The sequence below is a fragment of the Xyrauchen texanus genome, chromosome 6, assembly GCF_025860055.1.
Source record: "Xyrauchen texanus isolate HMW12.3.18 chromosome 6, RBS_HiC_50CHRs, whole genome shotgun sequence".
Taxonomy (NCBI): Eukaryota; Metazoa; Chordata; class Actinopteri; order Cypriniformes; family Catostomidae; genus Xyrauchen; species Xyrauchen texanus.
The window spans coordinates 33,039,787-33,063,681 of NC_068281.1; the positions used below are offsets into that span (position 1 = coordinate 33,039,787).

At 39.1% G+C, this 23,895-nt stretch overlaps 2 protein-coding genes across 5 annotated transcripts; one reads left to right on the forward strand and one right to left on the reverse strand.

Annotated features, from left to right (window-relative positions):
* The first annotated feature begins 336 nt into the window (after nucleotides 1–336).
* LOC127644741 (acyl-coenzyme A thioesterase 11-like) lies at nucleotides 337–11,631 on the forward strand. Of its 4 annotated transcripts, none has more exons than XM_052128084.1 (16): nucleotides 337–388; nucleotides 1,198–1,399; nucleotides 1,751–1,820; nucleotides 2,139–2,199; nucleotides 2,489–2,590; nucleotides 5,431–5,578; nucleotides 5,773–5,929; nucleotides 6,218–6,337; nucleotides 6,441–6,579; nucleotides 7,791–7,846; nucleotides 8,159–8,225; nucleotides 8,311–8,394; nucleotides 8,489–8,622; nucleotides 8,820–8,951; nucleotides 9,432–9,558; nucleotides 10,938–11,631. In XM_052128084.1, the coding sequence occupies exons 2-16, from the start codon at nucleotides 1,216–1,218 to the stop codon at nucleotides 11,094–11,096; spliced, it is 1,740 nt and encodes a 579-aa protein (XP_051984044.1). In that variant the 5' UTR covers nucleotides 337–388; nucleotides 1,198–1,215; the 3' UTR covers nucleotides 11,097–11,631. The 4 variants fall into 4 exon arrangements, with proteins under 4 accessions (XP_051984044.1, XP_051984043.1, XP_051984042.1 ...); XM_052128083.1 differs by having other exon boundaries at nucleotides 374–388; nucleotides 1,168–1,399; XM_052128082.1 differs by lacking the exon at nucleotides 337–388 and adding an exon at nucleotides 395–536 and having other exon boundaries at nucleotides 1,168–1,399.
* On the reverse strand, nucleotides 8,962–23,833 carry LOC127644742 (protein FAM151A-like). The gene is made up of 9 exons (XM_052128085.1): nucleotides 23,580–23,833; nucleotides 23,171–23,320; nucleotides 21,172–21,321; nucleotides 20,916–21,075; nucleotides 20,500–20,724; nucleotides 12,656–12,792; nucleotides 12,439–12,573; nucleotides 11,697–12,330; nucleotides 8,962–9,378 (listed from the first exon to the last, which is right to left on the reverse strand). Exons 1-9 carry the CDS (start codon nucleotides 23,767–23,769, stop codon nucleotides 9,345–9,347), a joined length of 1,815 nt encoding a protein of 604 aa, XP_051984045.1. The 5' UTR covers nucleotides 23,770–23,833; the 3' UTR covers nucleotides 8,962–9,344.
* Between the last annotated feature and the right edge of the window lie 62 nt (nucleotides 23,834–23,895).

Genomic DNA, 23,895 nt, shown 5'->3' on the forward strand with positions numbered 1-23,895 from the left:
ATGATGTCTGAAGAGATTTAACCACGAGTCTTATGGATTACTTTTATGTTGCCTTTATGTGCATTTTGGAGCTTCAAAGTTCTGGCCACCATTCACTGGCATTGTACGGACCAACAGAGCTAAGATATTAAATCATCATGTGTGTTCTGCAGAAGAAAGAATTTCATACACATCTGGAATGGCATGATGATGAGTAAATGATTAAAGAATTTACAATTTTGAGTGAAATATCCACTTTTTCTTTGAGGTTTACTCACATTTGAGGAATGTAGAATGTACATGTATACGAGAAGGAGTTCCGTGCACTTTTCGGAAACTATCTAAACATGAGACAAGGGGCGGGGTCTTAGTGAAGACTTGTTAGTGAACACGTCTACGCGCAGTTGAAGTGAGTGTCACTGAACTGGTATGGCATTATTTGCAATTCAGGGCTTCCGTGAACACGCGGTGTTAATCGTTGGAGTTATGAGGACCTTGCGAGTATCAATGTTGCTGTCGCTATCTAGAACTTAACCAGATTCTCAAATCAGATCGCGGTAAGGGCGTGAGTGATAGGCTACTGTATATAATGCATAAAAGCATTGTCGATCTGCAACAGTCATTCAACAGTTGCACGTCTGTCCTGTACATTGTAAACGCATTGCGGTAACAAAAACTTACAACTATCATATACTTATGCTAAAGAATGTGAGATTGTAGATGAAAGTTATGTTGCGAATGAGATTAAAAGTTATTTGTCAGTAAACTAAAAGTGTGTGACTTCAGAGGTTACTAAAGATTGCGCAATCACATGTTAATTTGACAAGACTTGAAGTACAACGTTGTAACGTGTAATTGCAAGTTGTGAGATTTCCCGAGCTATTTAGACACAATGACATCACCACTATTTTATCTGGTGTGCCTTTAGGGTGTTCAGTGTGCTGGCATCTAAGATGGATCTCAAAGTTTTAGAGCAGCATTTTTAAATATGATAATAGTAATAATAATAATAATGATTATTTTATATAAATAGACTACTTTATGTACTTTTAGATTAATATTCCATTAAAAAACACATCTAATAATGAATAACTTAATTGATTAATAATTGCAAACCTTAACATGAATACTTATTTAAAACCCAGCATCACTTTTAATACTTGTGTGGTAACTGATTTGTAATATTAGGATGTAACATTTGAATGCTCATTGCAAAAGGACCTTAACGCCATCAGCATGGCATCAGAGTCCAGTCTTAAGGAGAGCCTTCAGGACCTTCATCTGGAGGATGAAGGGCAGCATCGCAACCCATCAGAGGTGAAGATGAGCCAGATAGTGCTGCCCTGCCATGCCAACCATTGCGGGGAACTGAGCATCGGACAGCTGCTCAAATGGATGGACTGCACAGCATGTCTGTCCGGTGAGTTTCCACAATTAATGCAGCACTTTTGACCTGATTTGTAATGACTCCAGGAGTTCTCTATATAAGGATATGTGTGATAATGCTGAGGATTTGTTTGCATTTGCTGAGCAAGCCAAGAGCAAACATTATCTTGATGTGTGTATGACTGTTGAATGTGTTCTAGACTGCAAACACATTACTTTGAGAGTGCATTATGAATTATTGAAATATGAAATATTTGGCATTATATCGGTCAATCAGTCATAAACAGGTCCATGTTAGATAATGTAACAAGACAATTAAAATATCAATACATTTTATGGAATTCATTCGTTTTTTCTCTTATTATTTTGTCTTCTTCAATTCCAGCTGAGAGACATGCTGGATGCCTCTGTGTAACAGCTTCTGTTGATGACATCTACTTCGAGCACACCATTGGGTACGCAAGAAACATCACTTTTATTTTAGCTAATTAGAGCTGCAGGAAAAAAATCCTTAAAAAAAAATTGCCTTAGGAAGTACTGACAGTTTTGTCTGCTTTAATGTGCTATTAAACAACTATTAGACAAAGATAGTTAATTACTCTTTCTGAGTGATATAAAAACACAACAGCAATCAAACATAACTTTGATTAATGAGAAGATACTCAGTTATACTAGACCAAGGAAAAATAAAACACAAATATGTCATAAGCCAATGTCATTACACTCTTTTTACATTTAACTCAGATTTGAAAGGCACATTTATTTATTTTCAGTGTTGGACAAGTGGTCAACATCAAAGCCAAAGTCAACAGAGCCTTCAACTCAAGCATGGAGGTAATATCCAAATTTTGAGCAAAGTCCCTTTTTGAAACCACGTTAAGGGAGATTTATTTTTATTATTGTTAAATCGAATTAGATTACCTTGTATTCAGAGTTCAAAATACTTTATTGTGTATTTTCTAATCCAGTTTTACCTTGAGTTTCTCAACAAAACCCACTGACGATTTTCAGAGGATAACCCCAGTGAACTTTAGTGTGTTCTCTGTATTTTGTAACTGTTTTATTAGCATAATGTCAAATAACTAGAACTACTGTCATACATATGTATTGGTGTGTGTTTGAGGTTGGCATAGAGGTCAGCTGTGAGGACCTGTACACTGGCCTTCATTTGAGTGTCTGTCAGGCTTTTGCCACATTCGTTGCCAGACGCACAGGGACAAACAAGGTGTGTGATGACAGTGTTTTTCCAACAAGTTCTGAATCCACTTATAATATTTGTAAACATACTATGCCCACTTATATGTCAGTTTATGAAAATGCAGAGCTATTAAAACAAATAAGTTTAAAAAAAAAAAAAAACATTTTATACTGCCCTGCAAAGGCAAAATGCTGCAGTAATGCCTTAATGTGTAGGTTTGAAAGTTTTCTAACATCATGGTTTTCCAGAGTATGCAGTTATGGAGAGCGTTTCCAAAATGTGACGTTTTTGATGGAAGAAAACGATATTCTATTGAAGATGATAGGCATAAACCTATAGTGAAATGTGTTATCAAATAAAGATGTGTTTGTATGAATATAACATTAGACTATGATCTCAGTCAAGACTGATTCTGGATCGACTGCACTGTGGATTGTCTCATGCTACGGGCCCCAGACTGGATGCACCGAAGCTGAGAAATACGTAATTTGGGAATACGTTAATACACACCTCATGTCGATTGCCCCCAGCGAACAACTACTGATCGGAGGGGGTTAACAAATTCATTGTTGGAAGTTACAAGGCCCAACTAGCAACTGCCTCAAGCATGCTCAATGTTTATCCCGTCCAAACGGTGAAGACCATGTGGAACGAGATCGTTGGGCAAGTTCATGTCGCTGCTGGAGCCACACTTGTGAAGATGAAACCTAGAAGATACTACATCGACCAACAAATCTGGTGGTGGCCTGGCTACACTCACAACTTGCAAGATGCAAACCAGCAGTCGCAACCGCCAAGGCTGAGCATTAACAAGAACTGTACGACCAGTTAGATAAACCTGAAAGTGCAAACAAGATTTATTGCTTTTCCAGATAGCCTCACCATCACGCAACCCTTAACTCAGTACATCAGCCATGTCTTGCTATCAAGAGTGAAGACCACCAGGTCCTGCGTAACACACCATCCATCCTGCGACACTGGGACGACTACCTAACTTCAAATCTGCAATGTGGAATTCCTGCATCCACAAATACCAAGCATGAAGCCTTTTCCTGGAACTCTTCTGCAAATTACCATGGTCGTGCTAGCCATTTTTAAGATAAAGAACGGCAAAGAGACGGACCCCGACAACATCCCTGATGAAGTTTGAAAGATGCTTAGACATCGAGGCGCTGAGCTACTTATGGTGCTGTTTAACTGGATCATTACAGACGATGAAGCACCCTGAGCCCGTATTGGTGCATGTAGCATTCCTGGACTTGGAAAAAGCTTTTGTCGAGGTAACACATGAGCTCATTTGGCATGCGCTTCGAACCCATAGCATCCCCGAATCCCACGTAGGAAACTCTTGTACTGCAACACTTGTACTATTACCAACTCTGTGCGCTACCTTGCCAGGATCTCGCCACTATTCACAATCTGTGTTGGTGTACACCAAGGATCAGCCCTCTCACCACTGCTGATCAACGTATGCATGGATACTGTGACCAAAGAGATGGAATACCTAGAATGCAGACAACAGATATATGGCAACATCTGTATCGACGGGAAAGACCTTAATAGAGTTGGCCAATTCAAATACCTTGGCTCACTCGTCAAGCATGATGGTGACACTCTTCCGGATACATGAGCATGAATCATTGCTGCATGACTAAAGTGGTAACAGGTCACTGGAGTTCTCTGTGACTGCAAGATACCTGTCCATCTTTAGGTGAAGATCCACAAGGCTGTGATACAACCAGTAGCGCTGACTTAATGAGTGCTGGCCGGCCACAACAAAACATGAACAAATGCTCTATTTCATGGAAATGAAGATGTTCCGGTAGATGCTTCAAATAACTAAGATGGGCCACATCACAAACGAGAACATGCAAGGCCATGAGCATAAGGTCAATTAAAGAGAAGATGCTCGAAATACGCCTCAGATGGTACGGCCATGTATTCCGTAGTGACGAGGAAATGGTGAGAAAAATGGCCTATGGCTCAGCCCAGAAGGCCACTGGCCCTGTGGACAAATGAAGAAATGCTGAATCGATAAGTTGAAGGAAGACATGCAAGTCAACGTAGCATCAGACAACACCCTTGAACAGACCAAGTAGAGATTGGTGTGCAAGAAAGCGGACCTTGTACTGATGTGGGGAAAATGCTAGGAAGAATGGGGGGCAGTGGTGGCTCAGTGGTTGAGGCTCAGGGTTACTGACCAGAAGGTCGGGTGTTCAAGATGCCACTGTTGGGCCCTTGAGCAAGGCACTTAACTCCAGGTTGCTCCGGGGGGATTGTCCCTGTAATAAGTGCACTGTAAGTCGCTTTGGATAAAAGCGTCTGCCAAATGCATAAATGTAAATGTAAGAAAAAGTAGCCTTAGACTATGATCTGTTCTGTGACAGATGAGTTTGGCTCAACTATGCTCCAGTTCAAAGAACACAGAGACTGTTTTATAATCTACATTTACTGGAACTATTAAAAACATTGAAGCCAATTGTTTCATTTTTAATGTTGATGTAGTTACTGCAATTTGAATTTGTAAGGCAGTATTAAGTTTAGCTACCCTAGATCTTGTTAAAGCTGCAGTGTGTTATACATGCAACACAAGTAGCATCAGATGGATTTGCAATCTGTTTGTTTAACCAGCTCAGCATTTACATGCCATCATTTTCACAAGCAATGATGTGAGTTTACCGCAGAACCTATTGTTTGCCTAAACAAATGAAGATTGGAAGATTATTTAAAAACAGTTGCAATGTGTCTGCCAATCTGTCATTATTTTTGCAATTATTTTCGGATTCAGTCTAAGGAATATATATTTGAGAACCAGCGACTAATATTAAATTATGTAGATAATAAACCTGTCCGAACTATGACTGCAGGTGCAACTAAAGCAGGTAGTTCCCTGCACATACAAAGAGCAGGTGGAGCACAGTTTAGCTGCTGAGAGGAGGAGAATGAGACTCATTCACCATGACATCATGCAGGACTTGCTGAGTAACCAAAACTTCAAGAGAAGTATTAGTGAGGGTAAGTTTCCTAAAAGATGGTTCCCTCTATTGCAAGACCATACCCATACTTACAACACTTAAACAGCAGACTGGATGCCTATGCCCATGTGGCAATATCTCAGAAAGCCTTGGTTGACTGTATCCGATCAAGGCTATTTCAGTTCCTTTGAAGCATCTATTTTGTGTCTTGAGGAGTTGTTGTTTGTGTGCCAGGGGATGAGAGCCGTGATGAGGAGGTGGCTGTGTCAACTGAAAGAACACGAGTGGAAAGTGTTGAGCTGGTACTTCCTCCCCATGCCAATCACCAGGTCAACACATTCGGAGGCCAAATTATGGCCTGGATGGAAAATGTCGCTACTATTGCAGCCAGGTGTGTGGTACAGACATGCTACACACTCACAAAGTGCACTTTTATACAGCAGTTAATATTTAGCCTTGTCAAACCCACATCCCGCATTTGATCAGGGTTCAAGGTTTGTAATGTTGTCACAAACAGGTACACAAGAGACTTCCTTGTTGACACTATTGTTGATAATTTTCAGGGTTTACTGTCACCTTAAAAGTATGAAAAACTGCCTTACAGCTCTTTTAATTACAAATGTCTAAACTTCCTTTTAAAAATTCAAATGTTTTACTATGGTAGCTCTCTTCTTAACAGTCGTTTATGCAATGCTCATCCAACTCTGCGGACCATAGACATGTTTTACTTCAGAGGCCCCTCCCAGGTTGGGGATCGCTTGATATTGAAAGCCATTGTCAACAACACATTCAAGAACAGGTGAGCTTATATAATGACCAGCAAAGCCCTGCATTCAGCTTTTTATGACTACACAATAATGGTCATATCATGCAGCTCATTGGCAATACCTCTCCTTTAACAGTATGGAAGTAGGTGTATGTGCTGAAGCCTATCAAGGAGAGGAACCTCTGAGGCACATTAACAGCGCATTTATGATGTTTGAGGTGCTGGACAAGAATGGAAGGTCACGCCCCATGCCCCCTATAAAACCTGAACCTCTGGTGAGGAGTCCAACAATAGATCCAGACACAATTCACATTGTGAACAGTCTTGCCAAGTTAAGGCTCAGAGCTCTTCGAAGTAAAAATAGCAGATCGGATCTAATGAGATTGATTTTGTGTAGAAAGAATTATAAATCATATTATAAATATATTAAAGGAATAGTTTACCCAAAAATGAAAATTATTTCATAATGAATTCATCTTTATGCCATCCCAAATGTGTATGACTTTCTTTCATCTACTGTGCACAAATGATAATTCCTCAGCTCTTTTGGTCCATACAATGCAAGTGAATGGGTGCCAAAACCTTCAGCGTAAACACAGTCCATAAAACTCCAGTGGTTTAATCCATGTCTTCAGAAGTGATATGATACGTGTGGGTGAGAAACAAATCAATATTTAAGTACTTTTTTACTATAAATTTTCCTCCCTGCTCAGTCAATATCCACTTTAACTTTCACTTTCTTGTATTTTTGATGATTCACATTCTTTGTGCATATTGCCCCCTATTCGGCATAGGGGGCAATATGAATTTCAAGCAAAAAAAGGACATAAATATTGATCTGTTTCTCTCCCACACCTATTATATCACTTCTTAAGACATGGATTTAACCACTAGAGTCGGATGGATTACTTTTATGCTGCCATAATGCGCTTTTTGAAGAGTCAAAATTTTGGCACCCGTTCACATTGTATGGAGCTACAGAGCTGAAATATTCTTAGAAAAATCATAATTTGACTTCTGCAGAAGAAAGTCATACACATTTGGGATGGCATGAGGGTGAGTAAATGAACTATCCCTCTAAATAAATCTATTAATTTAGTGGTAACACTATACAATGAGGTTCTATTCTTTAAAAAGGTTCTATTGGGTATCAAGAACTAACAATTAACAATATTTTTACAGCATTTATTAATCTTGCTTAATGTTGTTTTATCTATACATTATTAATTGTTTGTCAGTGTTCATAATGCAGTTAATGTTAATGTGTACGACGTATAATGTTACATTATATGCTAACATATTTTGAAATTAACATTAAACATTATTAATAAGTGCTATTAAAGCATTATTCATTGTTATTTCATGTTAATTCATGTAGTTACCTAATATTAACAAATATAACCTTATTGTAAAGAGTTATCAACATAGTTGTGAAATTCAGATTTCTATTACGTTGTTTTGAGTCTTATTCTGAATTTCTTGACAGGAGGGGAGGAGGAGGTACCAGGAGGCTCTTGCTAGGAAAAAGATTCGACTTGATAGGTAGCAAACTCAAATAGATTGCATTTCATATTTGATAACAAGGACTAAGCTTCTTATTTCATAATCTCTCTCGAATTGTCGGCTAGCTGCAACATCCTAAGCTCACCTACAGATAGCACTGTCAATGTGCGTCAATACTAAAAGTAAAGGCTAAAGAACCATAAAGCATAGGAAATTTATGTAACTTCAAAGTCAGGATTTAATTAGTTGTTTATTAAGGGAGGAAGCTATTGGTGTGGATTAGTCAGGAACTTTGTTTATTTCTCTTAAAAATCATGACTTGCCTCTCATTTGGTCTTTATGGCTTCACAGGAAGTACATCATCTCGTGTAAGCAGACCGAAGTGCCACTGTCTGTCCCCTGGGACCCCAGTAACCAGGTAGTCTCCCCTGCTACGGAAAAATACATCTTTTAAGAATAATATGAATAATAATTTTTTTATTCAATGACATAATCATTTGCAGGTGTATTTGAGCTTCAACAATGTATCTGCTCTAAAGATGCTTGCAGCCAAAACCAATTGGGTCCTCAGCTCAAAGAAGAACCATGTAAGCACATGTCTCCATATATCAGTTATACATTTCATTGAGTGCATTGTCTCTAAAGTGTTAGATACTCACTGTATTGCATTGCATTGGGCAGGTGAGTCTGTATACAGTAGAAGAGAGTCAGAGTCTGTGTTTCAGGGTGGAGTCTGAGGTGGATGTCCCAGCACACAGAGCCTTCACCCTCGTCTCAGATCTTAGCCGCAGACACGAGTGGGACCAAAACTATACGTAAGACACTCATATCACAGTGTTATTACTATCTTATCACTTTTAATAAGCACAGATGTAACACTTATACGTAGTCTTATTGGAAATGTATTACTTGTAAATCCATTTGACTGCTATACATTAATATATAATTGTGGAAATCTATCATTAAAAAAATGCTTTTCCAAATGTTTTTGTGTGTTTTAAATGATTTGCAGTCTGTGTGAGTTGCTGATCAGGGTCAATGAGGATGATTGCATCTATCGAGTTGTCACTCCTTCTGTTGGTGAAGGGGGAAAAGTTCAGGACTTTATTTTACTAGCTTCTAGAAGACCGCCCTGTGACAGTGGGTGAGGATGACTATGGCAGCGCTAGCTATTGTACATTTTTTTAAAGTCAACATGAACTGAAGATGTCAACTCAATTTTCTTACATACTGTAATTTTATCTTATCCCAAATGAAAAAGGATCTTCAACAAGAGTGTAGGATGGGACTTGATTTTATAGATCAGGATTTGATTGAATTATGAAAAGTGGGCTTTCCATTCCAGAATGGAGTCAGGTTGTCGGAGTAAGTAAGTAACTCACATTAGATGAAAAGGAAGGTTGTTTCAGAGTGGGAGCCATTTATTTTTATTATAAATATTTTGAAGAGAATTTTTTTTTCCCCCTTTGGAACAATGTGCACTGATGAATCATGCAGGACCAGGAACTTGTATTAAGCAAATAAATAGGATTGATTTTCATTTCATGTTGACTGAAACCTCCATTACATGTCTATAGTCAGTGTATTTGATTTTTACATACAATGTGTATTTGGTTTTTTTTAGGGATCCATATGTTATTGCCCTACGATCAGTTGCTCTACCTACCCACCTGCCTATAAAGGGGTTCAACAGGGGCGAGGTGGTCTGTGCAGGGTTCACCATTTATGAAGTGTCGAAAAGTGTCTCAAAGGTAAGACTTTGAAATAATAAATAGCCACCCAAGAATCTAAAACCAGTGGTATTATTGTTAACAAAACTAAAATGAAAATTAGAAACTCTATTACTAATATTTTTTTTATATATATAATTTAAAAATATATAATTTTATTATATCAGTTACCACAGACTATTTGGTAGCCCTAAAATACTTGAACTGAACCTAAAATAAAAATTAAATATACGGTAACTAAAAAACACAAAATTTAAACAAATTGAAAATTAAATTAAAATAATAGTTAACACTTTACAAAAGGGTAACATTAGTTAATGCATTAGGTATCATGAACAAATGATGAACAATATATATATTTTTTACAACATTTATTAATCTTTGTTAGTTAATAATAGCACAGTTGTTCATTTTTAGTACATATTAGTTCATGGTGCATTAATTAATGTTAAATGTGTACATTTGTTTATGTCAAAATGCGTTGAACTTTAACATTTGTTGTTAATTGACAACTTTAAGGAAGCCATTTGTGGGTTTACCTTCCCCTAAAGTAAAAACACTGAGCCTCCCAGGCACTATCAATCCATTGATGTTTATAATTTGAGCTCCACCCACTAGCTCAACCTATAGTGTGAGTTTGGGGCGTGGCTACTTGAACTAGCTGTATAGCCAGAAGAATATGAAGACAGACATATGATGGCAGACTTGTACAGAGGAAAATAAATTTAGCTTTTTCTACAGATGTTAAAGCCAAAATTAGAAGACTTGATAAAAAAGACATAGAGACATCAAACGGTGTAAAACAATGGTGAAGTTTGCCTACCTCATGTGCTCGATCCCCCGCACTGCAAATAAAGCTGACGCTCAATCGTGATGTTACCAGAAGACCAGATTCCTCTGCCATGCTTTCTCCCTGATGTGTTTATATGAAAGTGGTCTTGTTCATTACGATGTTAAACGTTTATCACCTTTTATTTAGTATTGCTTATGCAGAGAGTGCGAAAGGGGTGTTTGAAAAGATTGTTTGAATCATACTTATTTATGTAATTCCGTTTGGTGCCACTAGTAGTGCAGAAATTGCACACTTCACCTTTAACAAATACAACTTTTGATTTTAGAAATGTATTAGTACATGTTGAAATTAACATTAGCCAATTTAATAAATGCTAATTAATAAATGCTGTAAAAGTATTGTTCACTGTTAGTTCATGTTAACCTACTAATGTTGTTAATTAATCTTAACAAATGGAACCTTATTGTAAAGTTACCAAATGATAAATAAATTAATAACTAAAAACTATAATTACTCTGCCTGAAACACATCTTATGATATCACAGTTTATTCATGGCCCCACAGTACTTTTCCTGATATGTCTCGTTTTTTTTAATTATGCTCATAGATTTCCTACTATAATCAGGCAAGTCCAGGAATACTGCCATACATCTCCACTGACATCGCAGGCCTCTCGTCCAGTTTCCACTCAATATTCTGTGCATGTAGCCAGTACCTGCTGGAGAACCGAGTCACATCTACTGTACTTGCCTCTGCTTCATTATAACCTTCTGTTGTTGGGCAGAACACATTGTGATTTGCTTCAACTGATATTTTAACCTTATATTTAAATGCATGCTTTTTATAAATCCAAAACTCTTGTACCATTATAGATTTGTTAAATGAAAATTAGTTTTGGTGTTTGGACAGTTTGGACATGTATGATTTTAAAAATGAATGGGGATGTAAAATATTGAACAGTGTCTGTTTTCAGTGTTTATGTGCATACATTGTGATACAACATTCAAACAATTTTGATCATATGTTATAATGGGCATTTTTATGCTGTATGTATATCTGAATATACATGTTTTCTAAAGGTACAGTCATTAGATTTTTTTGTTTACATTGTTTTAAAAATAATTTGACCTATTAAAATAATTTGACATAAACATTTTATTTTAAATAACACTTATTTTCACATTTAAAATTTTTCAATGTAGATTTTATGTACATATCATGGCCATGCACTACATGAAGAGCAATGTTATTCAGAAATTCATTTGGTAATAATATTTGATGGAACCTTAATGATGATTACTGTGATTTTTATATTGTTCATATGGTTATAAATTATGATCTTTAATCAGACAGCTTTTCTATAAACTGTCTGTACATATTAGGCATGTTGTAGAAGCTCCGCTGTCTGTTCCCTGCTCGGATAGACATTAAGTTCGCAGTACCAGGATTGAGGCCTCTCTCCTCTACCCAGTGCTCCACAGTTAGTGTGAAGCGTGATTGGGTGTGGATAAGACTCCTACATCCAACCATAGACCTGTCTAGGACTTCAGCTTGTAGCTGCAGTGAAACATCCTGCCAGGCCCCCTGGAAGAGCTGCACCATGTCCTCCACTAGCTCTGGTGTGTAGCCTTCATCAAGAGCTTCTTTTGGCCAACCTGGAGCCAGAGTCACATATGGATAGATTTGATTAATGGTTCTCAAGAACTCCTCTCCTGTCATATAGCCTTGGATATGGAAAGCTCCATGGGCTACATCCATGTTAACCCAGGTAGGGTGGTGTAGCAGGTCCCTGTCATAGTACTGTCGGAGGAGCTCCAGTGAGGGGTCGAGCTGACTCTGGGACTTAATCTTTAAGTAGAGTCCCCATGGCCTCTTTGAGGCAAGAATAAGCTTCAGGCAGTCCTGAAGAGGCAGCACAGGTTGGGAACCCTGAACGACAGGAATATTTGGTTGACCCATCCCAGATATTACTGGGATCACCAGCATTCCTCCATTGCTGCCTGCAAAGAAAGGCTTGCATTGATAATTATCAAAATGTATGCACTGCACTGTTCTTTGTTAGTATTTCTGCTGTATAAATCTGTCTGAACCTGATAACTGCCACACACCTTTGAGTAAAGATAACAAAGATTCTTTGTCAGTCACTCTCTCCCACTGGATGTTGAGACCATCACGGTTCACAGGCCTGAAATAGTCCACTATGTCTCCACCTGGATAGAATCTTCTGGGTCTGTTTCTCTGCTCTGAAACAAGTGAAAAGATATCTGGGTTAATCTTTACACACAGTAGAAGGGGTGTTATATGCAAGAGTTTGAGGCCACTCACTTGCAGCTTCTTTGAACTGCGAGAGCACAGGCTCGTAAATGTCGTAATAGATGCGCTGAGGGTTGCTGTTGTCTCTGATGAAAAGAAGATCATTCAAGGTGGGGTTCTCCTTCCCTTGCCACAGTGTTAAGCTGAACCTGAATCATAACCAACAGATAATAAACAACATAATTTTAAACTAGTTTAGATTTTCTGAAGAAAATGTGAGTGATGCTTACCCATGCAAAACCTGCTTCCACCATGCTAGGGTGTTGTAGGTAGTTGCCAGGGTGTTGTTATGTAGTTGCTTGGGTGGTATTTAGAGTAGTTTTTAGCAGGGACTAAACCGTTGTTCAAGGAACAAAAACCAAAACCAAAAATGAACTACATTTTTTGCAGAACGTGACCGAAAATGTGAACAAAGTGATTTTCAATTGTTCTGGAGAGAAAACTTTATTTTGAAATGCTAGTAACGGTTATAACCGGTTAATTTCATTCCAATAATTTTTTTCATGAAACCAAATGCCAAAGGGTTTATCACAGTACATTTTTGGAATAACACCACTTTTTGTTGCCTGAAAAAACACGTGCTTTGATCATGAAACCTCTTCTTCACACATTTCTTTGCCTAATTGCCTGTTGTGGATGTCCCATTCTGTGATTCTAGACCTTTTTAACAACTATGTATAATTACTACATTTACTGTACATGCACAGCTAATCCAGATACAAGGAAATCATTATTAGAGGTAAAAATTACGTTTCCAAGTCTTCACTGAATTATTGTAAGATATGATGCATTAATACAGATTTGATGTTGTTGGGTTTTGACTCTGTATCTGTTAATTAACTCTTTGCTTGTTATGATTTCTATGCTGATAAATCCAAATACATATTCATTGTTTATTTTTGCGAGGCAAGTGGCTTATTCTGGACTTGTTTTTCCAGACCAGGTTGCTTGTTTCTCTTGTGAGATCTGGCGACACTATTATTGGTATTTCACCTTCCTAGCAGTGTACTGTCATTTTAAAAAGAACATAATTAACTGTTCTTTCATTTTGTTCTAATTGGTTACCAATTGGAAAGGAGGCTGCGAAACGTCTGGTAAATGCTTTTAGTCCTTGGTTTTTAGAGTGTTGCATTCTGGATGGTTGCTTACTGGCCCAGTTCTGTAATGACATTCTGGTGCCGTATTCTCAAAGTAATTTTATTTATTTATTTATTTATTACAATTTTTTTTACAATTTATTTTAAAAAAAGTTCTTAAACTTTTAGCATGATGGAGTTCAACCAAATAAAGTCTTGTTTAAACATGTATTACACTCTCACAGTTTTCTGTTTACTTGTCTACTAACAATGTCCATTAGTATATGCATATGCACCAAAGGAGATAATTTATATATTTGTATAATTTCCACCACTTCTAAAACTCTATATTGTGTTTAATAGAAATAAGTGAGGATGAAATGAAAATTTTTAACGTTTTTATTCAATTTCTGACTATTGTCTAGGACTAGGTAAAACTAATTTCAAAGCAAACATTTTATGTATCCTAAATGCACTTGTAGCATAGATGAATGAATGGGTGATTTATCCAAAATTTTACTAATATGACTTCCAGATATATAACCATTTAAAAAAAATATGAATTTTTTCCATTGAATTCATTTATTTTGAATACATTTGTGGGGGAAAAAAGTGATGTAAACCATTTATGTGCACATTTCATGTGTGTGGTGTCAATTACCAATTGTGTTTAGGTATGCAATAATTAAGGCACTGCCCCTTTAAGCCCTGTTCTCACTCGGAGAGGTGAATCCGACATTTTGAGAGAAGCTGAGAACATTGAGGTAAAGCTGTGTAAAACAGTTAAAGGATGGGCAAGGAGGAGGCGAGAACCGGCTTGTCAACATAAATAATAATTTAATAAGAAACTTAAAACACAACATAAACAAACACACATGCGGACATGCCCGTAATTCTCTCTCTCTCGAACAATCGTCACCGGCCGCCTTTATCCCTCGCGCGCCTCATCAGGCCGATTGGGGACCGGTGCGTGATATTCCAACCCGGCCCCGGCCCCCTCTGCTCCACATTCCTCCCGGCGTTATTTCAGGCCGGGGTGCCACCGGCATGACGTACACCCCCCCCATCCCTGGGGCGGGGTGTATCTCGCGTCCCGCGTGGCCATCCCCGCCTTCCTCGCCCTGGGAGGAGACAGGAGGGGAAAAACAACAACAAAATAGGCGAGGGAAAAGGCCAACACGGTGCGAAAGGGAGAGAGAGAGGAGAGAGAGAAAAAGCTCACTCACCGGTTCTCTGATGTACCGTCGCGTGGTCCTCCAACACTCCTCCACACTCAGGCGGACAACAGCCGCTCCAACCCCGGGCGAACCGGAGCCAAACCTCCGACCCCCAGCGGGTAGAATGCGCCTCCGCTTTTCTGGCGGCAAATGGGGACCCTCCTCCGCCCCTGGCAACGGCTCTACCACTCTGGGCGGTCGGAGAGTTTCTTCCCTCCTCCCCTCGTGGACGGTGGTCTTCCCTCGACCCCTCCGCGTCTCTGGGGACAGCAGGGCACTCCTCCGCCCCGGGAGGGGCTCCCTCGCTCCAGGCAGTCGGGGTATCCCGTCCCCACTTGCCCCGCGGACGACGGCTGTTCCCCGCAGTCGGGCTACTCCGTCACCCGGCAGATGGCAGCGGCGCTCCCCAGGTTGGACGGCAGTGTCGAGGACTCTGCGACGGGCATCCCTCCTCTTTCCCGGGTTTCGGCACCAATGTAAAACAGTTAAAGGATGGGCAAGGAGGAGGCGAGAACCGGCTTGTCAACATAAATAATAATTTAATAAGAAACTTAAAACACAACATAAACAAACACACATTCGGACATGCCCGTAATTCTCTCTCTCTCGAACAATCGTCACCGGCCGCCTTTATCCCTCGTGCGTCTCATCAGGCCGATTGGGGACCGGGCGCGCGATATTCCGACCTGGCCCCTCCCCTCCCCCCTCCGCTCCACAAGCTGTTTTAAAAAGTGTGTATTTTGGACGGTTTGGATACAAGTTGGAAAAAACACAGAATTTAGTATTTGTTAAGAGTGTTTAAACATTGTTTTTGTTGAAGTTGAGTTCAAAACATATAAAAGACGTTAATGCTAAGTTGATAGCACACAAACACAACAGATTGCTTAAATGAATGTACATGTATATTTTTATGTTTAAACAGTTTATTTCCAAACGTAAACACTGATGATGTTTTAATTAGGTTTAATGCCTATGATTGATTGAGAGTGACTCATGATGTCTCTGTATAGTTTATTTCATGGTTTAAAGAAAAAATTATTTATATTGTTGTTTGGCCTAAAACAGGTCAGGTTTTTGAGTATGAAAATTATGGCGAGCCCCACAGATCTGGATTCTGACATTCTGATGTGTCCATTCTGGATTTTTTCTGCTCCACAAACCTGGATTTGGATTGTATTTTTTACTCCCCATTTCCCCCATTGATTGGAACGCATCAGTTGAAAACCTCTCTACAATAACGCCAATATTGTAATACTGGCTATGATGTTTGAGCCCCGCCTGTTTTGACACGAAACTGTCAGAGAATTGAATGTATGGGGCAGTTTATTGAGTCTTAACCATGTGAGAGACGCCAGTCAGTGAACACCTTCCATTTTAGCACATAGAGGCGTCACGTGACGGAGTTCTGGCCTGTTAAATGGTGTTCATGACTGAATGTGTCAGTTTTGGCATGTTTAGCGCACTCCGTTCAGGGGCCATACATGCAGGTTCCACAGCAGGGACTGGGGATGCCAGATTGTGCATAGCGCCTTAGAGGAGATCCCTCCACAGCGGTATTTCCCATGGCGAGCTGTACAGTATCCCCATCATTTCCAGAAACCATGGCTGGTTGGGCCATTTTGGCGCAACCAATAGAATCGTTTCCTTTTCCTCTCGGACTTTGCATATGACAGAGACAATCAGGCTATGCATTTCCCAGCCATTTATGTGCTATTGCGCCTGCTCCCAGTGGGGCTTGTGACTTAGAGTACCAGAGGGGACTGTGGGTATTCCCCACTGAGAAAATAGATGGAGTTCTGCTTTGCCAAATATTTCCCAAATCCTCAATACAGTTTGAGGATGAATTCTTCATTCGCCTGGTATCACCCCTTGGCTTGACAGTAGGTCCACGCCGTAATTCAGGCAACCTGGGACATATGTCACTCTCAGGGAAATGAGATGATGCCCGCTCCATAGGAGGTGGTGACACGTCAGTTTCAACAGTGGCAGTGAATGAATTCCGCCTTGGCAGTTTATATATGCCACAACTGTCATGTTGTCTGAGCGAACCAGGATATGACAGTTCACTATTTCTGACTGAAAAGCCTTTAAGGCAAGAAATACAGCTGATAGCTGTAGGTGGTTGATGTACCACACTTTCTTTGCCCCTGTCCAGGTGCTGAAAGTCGGGCATCTATCGCACACCGCCCCCCAACCTGTGTTGGATGCCGCTGCCATAAATCCCAGTGCTTTTTGAATCAGCTTGAACAGAGACAGACACTGTAGAATGGCCTGAACGCGCTCGCTCGTGAGGTGTGTGCGCCTGCTCGTTGAGTCAAAGCGGGCTCCCAAAACTGAGAAGCCCAAGCTGTTCTGATGCTGAAGCAGTAAGTCTCTGTGCTGGCATAACAGAGCCTCTGATTGCGCCAGTAACATCCAATTGTTGTGGTAGTTCAAAATGCGCATGCCGCTCAGTCTCAGAGGGGTGAGAACCAAATCGATGCACATTGTGAATGTGGGGATAGTACTGTTAGTGGCATGTGCATGATCCTCGCTGGGGGGAGGGCTGGCAGCATCATCCACTGACCACTCACCTGATGCAGCAAGAAGCATGACATCATTATTATTATCCTCAGCATCAGAATCGCTGAATGAGACGAGGCCGCCCACTCTTTCAGAAAGCCGGAGCTCATCTCGCACATAGTGTATCGAAAAACATGCTTCGTAGAGATAGAGGTGCCCACAGGGCGTGTGCATCATCCTGCGTGTGCGTCATCCTGTTCGACCTCGCGGTCCCACCGTGCCAACTCGTGTGACTACTCAGAAACAAATCCTGCTGAAGCTTTGAGGGGAATCAGGATGCTGAGGCTCGTTCACCAGCGAAGTGTCAAGCAGCGATGCAGTGTGATGTTCGCGGGAGCGGAAAGTCTTCCCGTGAAGATTCCGTCTGCTGACTCGTGCTCATTGGAACACCAAAGGATTTTCACTCCACCTCGCTTAGGACTGAACTTTTGAACTGAGTTTAAACAGGAATTGAAAAAATAGGTTTACAAATTTTAAAAGAATTTGACAGTCTAAGAAAAAAAAATAACATTGTCATTGTGTGATCGAACATGCTGATGTGATCGATGGGTATGCAAATTAATTGATTATTTGATCTGATATTTCAGGGTGCACCCAGGGTTCGATCATTTGTATTTCCTGTAGAATTGAATATTGTATATTTTCTTTTTCTTTTTGTTTATTTGTTTTACTATTTTCTACTTTTCCTAAAAAAGAAAGTTGAATAGGCCTTCCTAAAATTCATATTCAATATAAGCTGGCATAAATTTCGAATTCGCCTCTCCTGATTATCTATTTGTTCATTTCTCAGGCTCATCAGACAAACCTATACTGGTCCATATAATATAACAGCCCTAGTTGCATGCACACTCCCATGTGTTTGCTTATAAATGATACACACAATTAAATAATGTTTTCACACTTTTTTATTAATTTGGCCAAATTATAGCTAGATTGGAAATGAAAACGATGTATTGCATTGTGCAAAATAAACAAATTATTAGTGAAACTATGTCACTCTCCTTAGTGCAGTCATTTATTATAAATATATACTTGAAACTAGTAGCATATAAAAAATGCACATTGTGGCATAGTTTCCTTTGCTGTTGCCTGCTCTTGTGATAAACCTAGTGAATACTAAAAATCATGGTCTCTGTGAACTGATTCTTTTATAGAAATCTGTTGAGTATGAAACAATTGCGTGATTGTGAGGGAATTATATACTGCCCTCAAAATGTCTTGGCATGTTCTTGATTTCACTCTTTGTTTAGATTTTCATAGTTTTAATCATGTAATATTCTGCATTTTTATAATAGATTTTCAGTTAAATATTGAAGGTCTGGGACAACCTCTTAAGACCTTGCCATTTTTGGGGATTTCCGCCTGGATTTGGCCTACCCAAATTAAAAAGCTTCCCATTCCCACATACTTTGGCCTAAATACACAGTTTTGGTGTCATTTTACAGGAAACCCTTTGAAGTTGCATAAAACACTGCTAAAATTTTAAAAAAATTAAATATATGTTGTCTGAACAGTAATAACCCTCCTAAAAAAAGAGGCGCTTTTTGATTTTTTTTATATAAATTCATTTTTGAAAGTGTATAACTCAAGCCCTGTAAACCCTAGCAGCAAGCAGACAGTTTTGGCTGTTTCCACTAGATGTCAGCAAATACCTGAAAAAGGAATTTTGTCTGTATCATGTTTTATTTAATATCTATTTCAATTTATTTGAAGGGAGGAATATTACCTTTTTTGGTGTACTTTCCGCCTACCCAAATCTAAAGTCTCCCCATACCCATATACAGTGCTATAAATGCAAAATCCCAGTGTAATTTTACAGAAAACCCTTTGTCATTACATAAAACACTGTTGAAAGTGGTAAATATGCGCTCTGGTGTCTGGTGAGACGCGTCTGTGTGTTTTGCGCACCTAACCTACCTAGTGATCACTTCACAGTCTGGATGCAATATCACAGCCCCTGATTGGTCTATTTGATCTTGAGAGACATTGCCGGAAAGCGGAGGGTCTAAGCTTTACAGCAATATATGCTTTACCCGGATCGGATGTTTACATATTTTCCTGGATTGTTGAATATCATATAACATTACTTTGTGGTGTTTCTGCACTCGAGGGATTACTTGGGCACACAACCACAGAAAACACTGAAAAACGGCTCATTTTGCAGAGAATAACCTAAAGTAAAGGATTATGTAGCATTTGTGGCTAACTGTGCTGTCTAGTGCGAGTAGCACGGCAAATATTCAATAATTTCACTTGTATGTTTACAAATGTTGATTGTATACTTCATGATTCATTCGAAGTGTATTAGATATGTGATTATACCTCAATAAAAAGACGTATTGGAACTTCTTACTGGCAATGAGAGCTTTCATTTGATACATGGTTTGTACATGTGTGTCATATTTGAGCGATATGAGAAATATGCGTATTCAAAAACGCACATAATTATGACACGACTTTTGATGGGTGGAACTATGTAATTTATTGTAAATAAGTTACTTAGTGTAAAACAAATGCCAAAGTGATGCATATCTCAAGAAAGTAGACATTCTAAGCTTTCAAATGGTACCAGATATGAGCTCATAACTCCTCCGCATACATTTAAAATTGGAAGTACATTATTACTGACGTAATTTTAAATCCCGGATCCGGGATCGTGGATTTTAAGATGCTAAACTATAAAAATCTACATAAAAGGTATTTGGAAAATAAACGATAAAGACTTGGTAAAAAGTCAGTTTTAATGTTACGTTCATATAAAAAAGGGAAAAAAGTACATTTCTGTCCAGTTGAAATAAATATCAAACCCAAGGACATGAAATTGGCCAAAGTTGAATAAATGCCCATTACCTCATGATTTATGGTGTCATTGTCCATAGCACAAACGGTCTGGGACGAGATACATGCTGAAGTTTACCTCTTAGCATTAGAGATTTGTATCAGCATTAGCAGTAGTTATACTAGCCAGCATCACTAACTACTTTTCCAACTTCAAACATACCTTGAAGACTGACTTAGTAGCCAGCTCAGATGTGGCCACCCATTCTTGGCCATCAAAGCATGGACGGGGAAGGTGATCTTCTGAGGAAGGTGTCTTACTGTCGAGTACATCTGCTCTACCATGCTGCGAGTGTATGACACATTGGGGAAGATGGAAAGGTACAGAACCTTCCATCCTGGAGAGATGGTGATATCAGGAAATTTACTCTGAATTAGCCCGAAAAACCTTGTTATGAAAGTAAAATAAACACTGTCAACAACTGAAATACAATCTTAAACATTCAATAGTCATACCATAATGTTGTTCAAAATATAATATTTTAAAAAAATTGTGTAAATCATAAAGTAAATTCAATAGCGTACAATTCAATTATAGTAAAGCATTAGCAACAGAAATAAAGTTTACTATGCTCTTACACTGAGGCATTGACTGCTGGCCAGAAGTCAGGGACATTTGGTCCAGGAAGAATATCTGCATTTACCCACACTGGGCGGCTGATCCCCGTTTGATTTTTAACTCTTAGTAGATCTAATGATGGCTCCACTGCATCAATACTTTTAAAATCCAGCTTTATCCCTATAAAGGATGACAAAGCAATGTTCACAAATAATAAAATGGTGATGTTTACTTCTACGTTATATAATATATCACATTATATTCCAGGTTCATTACCTTTCTTTGATGCGAGTACAGCATCCAGCCACTCGTCCAGAGTGTTATCACTGTATATGTCTGGTGGATGAGCCATGATGGGAATGTTGGTCTCATTTGCTGTGTTATGACCTTGTACATTTACATCAGCTTCCAGAATCATTACGTCACCTGTAATGTATGTATACTGTACTGTACATATCTATAGTTTGAATGACATTTAACAAGGACTCCAAACTAAATATGTTTTAAAGTTATTACATTAGAATATTCAGCTATATCCAATTTGTTATCAGCAGTTCTCTTAACACTGGTTGTACAGGTCCTTCTCAAAAAATTAGCATATTGTGATAAAGGTCATTATTTTCCATAATGTAATGATAAAAATTAAACTTTCATATATTTTAGATTCATTGCACACCAACTGAAATATTTCAGGTCTTTTATTGTTTTAATACTGATGATTTTGGCATACAGCTCATGAAAACCCAAAATTCCTATCTCAAAAAATTAGCATATTTCATCCGACCAATAAAAGAAGTGTTTTTAATACAAAAAAAGTCAACCTTCAAATAATTATGTTCAGTTATGCACTCAATACTTAGTCGGGAATCCTTTTGCAGAAATGACTGCTTCAATGTGGCGTGGCATGGAGGCAATCAGCCTGTGGCACTGCTGAGGTGTTATGGAGGCCCAGGATGCTTCGATAGCGGCCTTAAGCTCATCCAGAGTGTTGGGTCTTGCATCTCTCAACTTTCTCTTCACAATATCCCACAGATTCTCTATGGGGTTCAGGTCAGGAGAGTTGGCAGGCCAATTGAGCACAGTAATACCATAGTCAGTAAACCATTTACCAGTGGTTTTGGCACTGTGAGCAGGTGCCAGGTCATGCTGAAAAATGAAATCTTCATCTCCATAAAGCTTTTCAGCAGATGGAAGCATGAAGTGCTCCAAAATCTCCTGATAGCTAGCTGCATTGACCCTGCCCTTGATAAAACACAGTGGACCAACACCAGCAGCTGACATGGCACCCCAGACCATCACTGACTGTGGGTACTTGACACTGGACTTCAGGCATTTTGGCATTTCCTTCTCCCCAGTCTTCCTCCAGACTCTGGCACCTTGATTTCGAATGACATGCAAAATTTGCTTTCATCCGAAAAAGTACTTTGGACCACTGAGCAACAGTCCAGTGCTGCTTCTCTGTAGCCCAGGGCAGGCGCTTCTGCCGCTGTTTCTGGTGCCTGTGCACGGTGGCTCTGGATGTTTCTACTCCAGACTCAGTCCACTGCTTCCGCGAGGTCCCCAAGGTCTGGAATCGGTCCTTCTCCACAATCTTCCTCAGGGTCCGGTCACCTCTTCTCGTTGTGCAGCGTTTTTGCCACACTTTTTCCTTCCCACAGACTTCCCACTGAGGTGCCTTGATACAGCACTCTGGGAACAGCCTATTTGTTCAGAAATTTCTGTCTGTGTCTTACCCTCTTGCTTGAGGGTGTCAATGATGGCCTTCTGGACAGCAGTCAGGTCGGCAGTCTTACCCATGATTGCGGTTTTGAGTAATGAAACAGGCTGGGAGTTTTTAAAAGCCTCAGGAATCTTTTGCAGGTGTTTAGAGTTAATTAGTTGATTCAGATGATTAGGTTAATAGCTCGTTTAGAGACCCTTTTCATGATATGCTAATTTTTTGAGATAGGAATTTTGGGTTTTCATGAGCTGTATGCCAAAATCATCAGTATTAAAACAATAAAAGACCTGAAATATTTCAGATGGTGTGCAATGAATCTAAAATATATGAAAGTTTAATTTTTATCATTACATTATGGAAAATAATGACCTTTATCACAATATGCTAATTTTTTGAGAAGGACCTGTATAGCTCGTATCTAACTTGCTCAGGAAGACTGTTTCTATCTTATGTAATTGCTATTGATTCATTGCATTGCTTGAAGCTCAACCTTGAACTAAGGTTTACAAAAAACAACAGATCTAGACTTGTGGTTAATACTGTTATCACTCTTACTGTTCAGGGCCATGATCATCTCAGATTTACTGTTGGCAGCATGATACCAAGTTGCATAAAGGCCATCTTTTTCCTGAATCTCTCCAGTTTGGAGAAGAAAGTCGAGCATATCTCCACCAGTTGGGAAAGACTCTATGTTAACTGAGGTATCTAACATCATGGACAAACAGTATTGACAATTTAGACAATATTTTAAATAAACATCAGTATCTAAAATGTTATTTCTTCAGAAACATCTTAACGGCATACAATTTCATAATTTAATTCACAATAAACAATGTTGTATGTATACTTTGATGAGTGCATAGTTTTACACCTTTTACAGCTCTATACTAAGCAGTAATCTATGAAACGTCACATTGCCATATAATATAGCACTCAACTGAGTAGTAAATAAGAGACTCCATACCTGATCTTGAATCATCCATGATCAGAAATACTGATGTTATCGTAATGATGAGAAGTAAAATCAGACCAATACCAACACATAACAAAGTGAACTGCTTTCTTGTAAAGATTCCCAGAATTGTTTTTGTTTCCTGTCCTTCTTTCTCTTCATCTGCCTCATTTTTGCAATCATTTTCTTGTTTATCTTCCATTGCTCTGCAAAATCAGATCTCCTTAGTGTTTGTTCTATGAAAGTTCCGCATTAATGTCCAAGGTTTATAATCACTTTGATAGTGCAAGGTATTTTTTTGTTCTGAGGTCCAATCCTGTGCATTCTA

What these genes read in the sequence shown, in the direction of transcription:
- LOC127644741 (XM_052128084.1), top strand. Translation starts at nt 1,216, where the DNA reads ATGGCATCAGAGTCCAGTCTTAAGGAGAGCCTTCAGGACCTTCATCTG. An exon ending in AACAACACATTCAAGAACAG is followed by an intron (nt 6,338 to 6,440) that starts GTGAGCTTATAT and finishes CTCCTTTAACAG; the next exon opens with TATGGAAGTAGGTGTATGTG. An exon ending in CTATAAAACCTGAACCTCTG is followed by an intron (nt 6,580 to 7,790) that starts GTGAGGAGTCCA and finishes ATTTCTTGACAG; the next exon opens with GAGGGGAGGAGGAGGTACCA.
- LOC127644742 (XM_052128085.1), bottom strand. Translation starts at nt 23,769, where the DNA reads ATGGAAGATAAACAAGAAAATGATTGCAAAAATGAGGCAGATGAAGAG. An exon ending in GATGATCATGGCCCTGAACA is followed by an intron (nt 21,322 to 23,170) that starts GTAAGAGTGATA and finishes CATACATTACAG; the next exon opens with GTGACGTAATGATTCTGGAA. An exon ending in TTTGTTATCTTTACTCAAAG is followed by an intron (nt 12,331 to 12,438) that starts GTGTGTGGCAGT and finishes CTTTCTTTGCAG; the next exon opens with GCAGCAATGGAGGAATGCTG.